Source organism: Corvus kubaryi, unplaced genomic scaffold (genome assembly GCF_017639235.1).
Source record: "Corvus kubaryi isolate FWS band 111438036 unplaced genomic scaffold, C.kubaryi_AGA036_p1.0 37398, whole genome shotgun sequence".
Lineage (NCBI taxonomy): Eukaryota > Metazoa > Chordata > Aves > Passeriformes > Corvidae > Corvus > Corvus kubaryi.
This window is the reverse complement of record NW_024581137.1, coordinates 13,698,658-13,706,818: the sequence shown is the minus strand read 5'-3', so window position 1 is coordinate 13,706,818 and position 8,161 is coordinate 13,698,658. Positions and strand designations below refer to the sequence as shown.

At 48.8% G+C, this 8,161-nt stretch overlaps 1 protein-coding gene across 1 annotated transcript; it reads left to right on the top strand.

Annotated features, from left to right (window-relative positions):
• The first annotated feature begins 6 nt into the window (after positions 1–6).
• On the top strand, positions 7–8,161 carry TMEM42 (transmembrane protein 42). The gene is made up of 3 exons (XM_042043567.1): positions 7–57; positions 4,735–4,881; positions 5,686–8,161. The coding sequence occupies exons 2-3, from the start codon at positions 4,792–4,794 to the stop codon at positions 5,824–5,826; spliced, it is 231 nt and encodes a 76-aa protein (XP_041899501.1). The 5' UTR covers positions 7–57; positions 4,735–4,791; the 3' UTR covers positions 5,827–8,161.

The window sequence follows — 8,161 nt, the reverse complement described above, 5'->3', positions numbered from 1 at the left end:
GCGGCCGCCGCGGCGAAGCTGGCGCTGGGCCCGGGCGGGGAGGCGGCCGGCGGCCCGGTAAGGAAGCAGCAGGCGGGGCTTGCTGGGCGCCCCGCAGCGGCAGGCGGTGCTCGGCGCCAGGGCTTATCGCGGCGGTGGGGGGGAAGGAGTGCGCTGATTCTTCCTCCGGCGCTTCCAGGCGCTGCCCTGGATTTGCAGGGAAAGGGGGGCGGTTTCGGAGAGCGGAGCCGTGACTCACCCGTGGGGGAGCCCAGCCTTGCCGGGCTGACTGATGCGCGGTGCCGACGTAAACAGCGGGGAGAGCGCAGCGAGGCTGCCGGGCGTGAGGAGAATGAGCGTGGTACGGGAATGCCCCGAACCAAGCCCAACTCTGGGAGCCCATTTGCGGTGCTTCTACCTCAGTGTTACTTTAAAAGCAGGATGTTAGTATGACTGAGCATCAAACGCTTGTCGTTAGCCCACTGTTTTGCTGATAGCAGCGCCCTTTTATTCTATCTCTGCTCGGCCGTGACCAGAGCAGAGAGGTGGAGCCCTTGATTTCCACTGTGCTGCTCACCTGATCCTTGGGTATTCGTTGGTGATGATCTTTATCTCGGCCGTGTTTCTCAGACTTCCGTGTGCTTGAGGTTACATGGAACTGCTGACCCTTCACTTCAGAGGTAATGTCCTTACCTCCAGGAGTGACCTCAGGCCCAGCCACGGCAGAGGTGAAGAGGGGCACGAGGTTGTGTGAGAGTGGGGAGAGGAGGAAGGCAGCATACGTGTATCCTAAAAGTGCTTTGGGGAGATCCATTCACGTATATGTTGTTATTCACATGGGAAATGTACATTTGAATTTGAAATCCAAAAGGGAACCCACAAGGGAAACTAGATCTGAAACAAATCCAGCCTTGCACCAGGAAAAAAAAAAAAAGAAAATTGACCTGTGTGATTATTAGAGAGGGTTAAAAAGGCAAAACCTCAATACCTGCTAATCCTGTTAATCCTTTCTGATATCTCAGAAATGGTGACAGAAAGGAGAATTTAAAAAAAAATCCTGATACTCTTTCCCTTGCCCCAGAAAACCCCAAATTGTGCTCTGCACTGACCTAATGGCAGAGCATGGAATTACTCAAAATGTTGACAGCATCTTTTCTGAGTATTTTTTCTGTGTTGACATTTATAAAAATATTGCCCGTTTGTTTAGGGGACTTTTTTGTTCTTTTTTTTTTTTTTTTTTTTGAAGCGCTATGACAAAGTGTCATGTCATTGATGTGGAGTATTGCCAGAAGGTTAAGGATGATGATCCTTCCCCTCTATTCAGCCCTAATGAGGCCAAACCTGGAGTTTTGGGTCCAGTTCTGAGCTCCCCACTGCAAAAAAGAGGTAGAGGTACTGGAGAGTCTAGCAAAGGTTCATAAAGATGATGAAGGGACCAGAGCATCTCATCTGTGAGGAGAGGCTGAGAGAGGTGGGACTGTTCCTCCTGGAAAAGAGAAGGTTCAGGGGGATCTTTTTGATGTGTAGAAATACCTTCAGGGAGGGCGCACAAAGGATGGAGCCAGGCTCATTCCAGTGGTGCCCAGTAACAGGACCAGAGGCAATGGGCACACACTGAAGCACAGGCGGTTCCCTCTGAACATCCAGAAACACCTTTTCACTGTGAGAGTGACCAGGCACTGGCCCAGGTTGCCCGGGGATGTGGTGGAGTCTACATCCTTGGAGATAGTCAAATACTGTCTGGACATGGACCTGGGCAATCTGCTGGAGTGACAAGGTTGGACCAGATGAACACCAGAGGCCCCTTTCAAGCTCAACCATGCTGTGATTCTGACTGTTTCTTTTTTCTGGCCATATTGGTTTCTTTCAATTTTCAGGTCCATGCTAGGTGACAGTTATTAATTGAATTAATCAGCTTAGCTGTAAAACTAGCCAAATTTTATGTAAATGCCGTGATCTTCCTAATAGCTTAAATTGCACAGGACCTGTAGATGCATAAGTGTTTCAGTGCACGCATGTGGCAAAGGCATTTCTGCAGAGCCGCCACGAGGGGACAGAGATACAAGGGGTTTTGTGTTGGGAGGAAGAGCTACAGAAATCCCAAAATAAGTATAATAGCAGCCATCACTTGTGCAGCGTGGAACATGGCAGCAAAAAGTGTATTGACACTTCTAAGAGCTGATGATGCAGGGTAGCAGGATACTCCACGGCAGCACAGGGATGGACTTCCTGGCTAGAAGGATGCATTGTGGTGGCCCAGCCTGAGAGCGACCTGATCAGGAAGGGTCAGTGCACTTGAACAAAAGTTCTTTGCTTTTTCCGCTCCCCTGCCAGTCTTCATCTAAAATTACTTCTGCCACTTCAGGAGTGATTCTGGATTATCTGAAATGTACACTGAAATTAACCTTTGCTTAGAAAAGCAATCAGAACAGTAATCCTTGACTCACTGGGGTGGCTCAGCTGAGCCCTTAGCAGCGGAGGAATTTATCTCCCTCCTTCCTTGTGGAGAACACGTGGGGATGTTCCTATCTCTCTGTCTGCGTACCATTGCGATGAGCACTCCACTGCCCTGGGCACAGAGGAACTTGACCTTTCTCTGATAAACCTTCCTAATGGGCATGTGCCACCTGCAGCTGATTTTCCTGGCTCTGCCTTAGGAGATCAGAAGAAGCCATGGGTTCAGAGTCACTTTTGAAGGTGGCATAGTTGCTGTGATGGTGGGAGCCAGCTTTGCTTCACTACTGGTAGTCTCAGACTAGTTCAAGTCAGGCAAGACCTCTGCAGGTCTCTACTCCAACCTCTGCTTACACATGACCTTCTCCAGATAAGTTTTACATACTTAGAAGGCTGGACAGGCCATGACCTCTGTTCCAGTGCTTCATCACCTTTGCTGTTTCTCGTGACAGATCAAAATTTCACTTGTTCCAGACTTTACTTGTTACCTCTTGTCATATCCAAATGGACCTTGGAGAAGAGCCTGAGCTCCATCCTGCTACACCCTCAGGCTATTGGTTGAAGGCAGTAACAAGATCTCATTTTCTTAAGGGTTTTTTTTTTTACCTCAGCAGCATGGTCTCTTTCTGATCCAGAAATACACTGAATTTAGGTAAAACACAGAGAATTGGGTTCCCCTCTCACCTCTACTCCCAGGTCTGCCTACTCACTAGAAGTGTGTGGATGTACATAACTGCCTGAGGAAAGTAAAACTGCCTGGTCATGCAGGCAGAGGGTGAAACTGGGAGGCAAACCCTATCCTGTGGGGAGCCGTAACACAGCTGTTTTCTTCCTCAGAGGAGTGGTAGTAGCTGGACATGGTTGTTCCTCTTACCCATCCACCCAGGGTTTACCAGGGCGTCAGTGGGAAAACAGAGTGCTTCACTGGTGGGAATCCTTCTGAATCTTTAATGTTGCCCTGATCAGTTGCAAAACTTGGAGACCTTTGCCACAAGTGGGGCAAAATGAGGACACACACCTGCACCATCCCTCACAGGAGTGGGATTAGCCTCGGAGAGCTTGTGCCAGCCATCAAGCATGGATTTGCTTTGCGTTATTTTCCTTTTAACTTAGTGCTTGCTGTATCACTTGCTTCACAAAACTGTGAGCTCCCCCACTGCTTGCAATTAGTACTTTCTTCTTCTGAGTGGGAGCAGGACACAGTTGGTGGACCCTGTTGATTTGGGCAGCTGGCAGGAGGACACAGTGCAGCCATTCCCACAAGGCAGGTGCCACCTCTGAGCTGTGCTTGTTGGTGGCTTCACACCTGCATTTCTGTCTGCTTCAAGATGGATCCCACCATGGACTGAAAGGTGACAGGCTATGAAGCTGTGATTGCTACAGGCTTAGACAAAGCTTTGCTTTCACTTGTCACTGTTTGTGAGAGTTGTGATCTGCCTGCCTGTGATCTCCCTTGGTGTCTTCACATCAACTACATGGTACCCAGGGGCTGGGGAGATGGCCTCATCTGCTTAAACTAGGAAGGGATGGGGGACACTGTGAATAGTAAAAGCTTTTTAGGTGCAACTGTGCCTTTTTTCAGACTGAGGCTGTTACACATCTGGTCAGGTTGTCTAAGAAGGGAGATCTTTCTTGAGGCCCTTGAATTCAGAGGTGATTTTGTTGCTGCTAAATGCTAGAGCAGAGACCTCTCAGTAAATCTACTCTCCAGTGAGTGTGTAAAACAAGGCATGAAGCCAGTCAGCTTTTCCTTTCTGCCCAGAGATCCTGCTCTGCTCTCCCTGCAACAGTAAGGCAGGCCAGGTCCTGGGAGCTTGTAAGGACCAGTGCTTTGGGACCACCCATGTCTTGGCTCAGATTCACAACAGTTGGGTTCTGGAGCACACTCAGTGCCAGCATGTGCATCTCTGGTGTTTGTCAGACTGAATTTGACCCTTTTCCATACATCAAGTGATAAGTGAAGGGCATTTATGGGCGTTGCATGTGGCACCACATTGTGAGCTGGAGAGCTTTCTGGAGATTGGCTTCTGGCATGGCAGCTGCTGCATATTATCACAGGACTTCTCAGCTTATAGTATGAGGCTGGGCTTGCAGCAGGACATGGCAGGCTCACAGTCTATCCAGGGCTGTTCCCTCGTTTCCATTTCCTTCTGTGATCTAATATATTCATCTTCATGTAATACTAGCTGTAATTCAGTTTTAAAAGCTCACACCATTGGGTTTGGCTCCAAAGTGGACATGAATTATTGAGGTTGAATGAGTGGAGGGTGAAAATACACAGTTTTCCATTTTGTCCTGCAGCTGCCAGTGCTGCTTCACCTCAGCTGTGTTGGCCTGGTGTTTGTGTGCAACGCAGTGATGTGGACAGTCTTCACAAAAGCCTTACGACTCTCCTCCTCCTCGGCTGCTACCTCTGTGACAACAACAGCCTCCAACTTCATCTCTTCGGTGAGTAGACCCCTTCCCCAGGCACTGAAGCCTGAGGAGCACAGCAAGGTGGGAATGCCCATGCTGGTTGTAGCTCATCTCCCAGTGCAACCAGCATTGCTGGCCACAAAGGGAGAGTTACAGGAAATTGTGAAACGATAGTGTCAGGCCTCAGCTGCTCTGATAGTTGTTCACGGCACAGGTGGTGGAACTTTCCTGGGTGGTACAGGAGGAAGGGTGCTGCTGCCCAACATGATGCCTTGCAGCAGCAACACAGTTTACTGAACTTTTCTAATTACCAGTGGGAGCTGGAGCTGGGAGCTTTGCTTCATTTTGCTTTTCCTTTGCAGCACCTCACTTGTGCCAAGCCAGTCACCCTAGCTGGGTATGAAGATGCATCACCTCTAGTGATAGCAAGAGCATCTTTGACCCGCAGGTTTTTTCTGCTTGCTTCTCACTCTTGGCAGCTGTCCACCTTGCTTCTGTGCTCCTGCTGGCAGACAGCTCATGGTGGTGTCCAATAATCAAGTGTAGTTACCCAGTGGGAGATTTGGCTCCTTAGAAGTGCCGGGAAGGCAGAAAAGCACATGTGCACCTGCCACACCCTGCTTTTGGGACCACAATACGGCTGTGCTTCCAGGCTGCTGGTGGAGTTGGTCATCTCCAGCATCACCTTCAGCATTCCTGTTGGTCATCCAAGTAGGAGTTTCCTCAACCAAGTTTTTTCCAGGGCTGTCTCTCCCAGAAGTCCTCACAGCTCTGGCAACACAAGAGGCCTTGGGGAAGCTCGGCCCAGCAAAGCTTTCTGTCTCTCTTTTCCTTCAGGCTATCCTAGGAAAATTGCTCTTTGGGGAGACGTGGACGCCTCTGTGGTGGGTCGGCCTCGCCGTGACGGTCTGCGGGCTCACGCTGCTGCACACAGCTGCACCCCAGCTGGTGCAGGTCCCACCGGAGAAGAAGGAATGATAGCTGCTGGAGGCGCCACGGTGCCATGCTGCCCCTCTCCAGCCTGTCTCATGATGCCATCCCCAGTCCCCACCAGGCTCTGAACACGTCGGCCACGGAGGTGCTAACACCTGCTCACTGCTGATCTGCTGACTTGCAAAATCACGTTGGTCACATCTTTCCTAGTGGTGGTGTGGTGGCAGTGACAGCCTCGGAGGGAGCTGGTCAACTCTGAGTCAGTATTGTGAAAATCAGGGGCAGAGGCTTATCAGCCGCTCCTCCTCTTCACACCCTGTGGCTGTGGAGCTTTCCCGGTTTGGGGAATGCTGAAAGTAAACATGGTGGCTGTGGAAGGTGCTTGTGCATCAGTATTTTTCCATAAAAGGACCTATCCCAAAATAGAAAAGCAATCAGAATTAGATGCTGAGGGCAGCTGATATTTCTGCTCTGCTGTTTCTGACTTTCTGTCTTGAAATGGCTCTATGCCTGCTGCTACCTGTAAGGCTATGGAGCCTTTCATTAATTTTTTCAGCTTCCTCTGTCAGTCACATACGCCTTTTAACTTGCCATTTGTATCTGACATCTTTAATTTTCACTTACCCATTCCTGACATGTTACTCACTGTATGGTTGCTGCTCTTTCCTTTAAACCCTTACCCAGAATAGGATTTTATCACCATTCCTGCTTTGTGTAGGTCAAACTGTATTTTCAGGACAATACAACAGGCAGCATGTGAACAGTCAGCTGTTCACTAAGAGTGTCCATCTTCAACATGTCCCCCATGCCCACTCAAGTTGACAATTGCTTTAATGTTTGGTAAAATGGAGTTTCTCAAGCCATGTTTTTTCTACACCTCTGGGTGATGCTTATTCCCATTCATGTTACACAATCAACCAGATCACTGGTATCCAGGTATCTGGTAAATTTTGCCTCAGTGATTACTCCCTGTTCAGGTGTCAATTTGGTGAATGTGTCACAAATCATCATTTGTAAGGTATCGGCTTCATTCCCCTGCCCACATCTTTTTTTTCTCGGAAATTCTTCAATTGGAATCCTAATTAAGAAATACAATGATGCCTATAAACATATGCATCATGCTAGTGATATCTCTTGTTTGCTCTGGGCTTGCCAGGTTGTCTCAGTCATCTTGTAATGACAGAAGGTGAGTCATGGTTGTGGCATGTGCAGAAAACCTAAGGACATATGTCTGTGAGTGTCTGTATTGGAACCTGCCAGGTCTGTCATGACTGGCAGATCTGCACTGTGTCAAGTGTGAAATAGACTTGTGGATGGAAATGCCCCTGGAGTTGTGCTCATGCCATTTTCTTCTTTGAATCAGAAAGAAGAAGAGTCATTGTCCCCCAGAAGAGGCCAAGAGCTGTTTGCTCCATTCCCTGCCATTCTAGCTCACCACATCTGGCAGCCATGTCCCAAGAGGGGCAAAGCCTTTGCCTCTCCCCTCAGTGTGCTCTCAAGTCTTCCCCTCAAAGAGGGGAGCTGCATATGTGGTGGAGGAGAGGGCAGAGTGCTCTGAGTGTCTTTCCTCCCTGCCACCATGGGTTTTTGCACCTGGGGAGCTCTCTGGGTGGCAGCAGTGGTAGAGTGGGACACATCCAGTTGCCTGGGATGCTGGGACCTGATACAGGGACCCAGCATCCCTCATAGGTCTGCAGACATGACAGCCAGGAACTATGCATTTCTAAGTACATCAGGTCTCCTTAGATCTTCATACATGATGGGAAATTAATGAAGCCTGATTTATTTGCCCTTGTTATTAACCCTCAGCCAGCTGTAAGCCATGGCTGCCTTCATGCAAACAGCAGTAGAAGGACCAGGTTCTCTGGTTAATTTGGCTGTTGCCCATCTCCTAATAAACCATTTGGAAAGCTTTTTAACCTGGAGTGTCTCAAAACTGACGTTTCTTTATTACCATCGTTGTAGGTCAACGTTTAGGGTGTGTTAGTTCATGTGTAGAAGGTGTGAGCAGCACTTTACTTGGTGATGCTCACTTTAAGGCGGATGAATATAATTTATTTTATTACATTTATGACAGGGCTGTAAATTCTGTCATAAATGCTTGAAGGTAGGAACGGAAGCAAGTTTTCCTCCAATTCCCATGGGAAGAAAATATTGCCAAGCAGGACTCATTTTACAGCAGAATTCCGCTCCTCTTGTGTACACAGGGTTTGGCCCATGTCTGCCAGTGGGGCCAGGGCTGCAAGAAAGGCTGCAATCACTGCATGGCAAAGCAGTGCACCTCTGGTAAACAGTTCCTGTGTGATCATCAAAATGTGGCTGAAGGTAATAAAAAAAAAAGGATGCTAGCATTTCCAAAATAAAAGTGTCCAAAGCTCAA

Excerpts from the sequence above, each read along its gene's own strand:
- TMEM42 (XM_042043567.1), top strand. The coding sequence starts at position 4,792 with ATGTGGACAGTCTTCACAAAAGCCTTACGACTCTCCTCCTCCTCGGCT. Across the intron at positions 4,882-5,685 it reads CCTCCAACTTCATCTCTTCG|GCTATCCTAGGAAAATTGCT; the intron begins GTGAGTAGACCC and ends CTTTTCCTTCAG.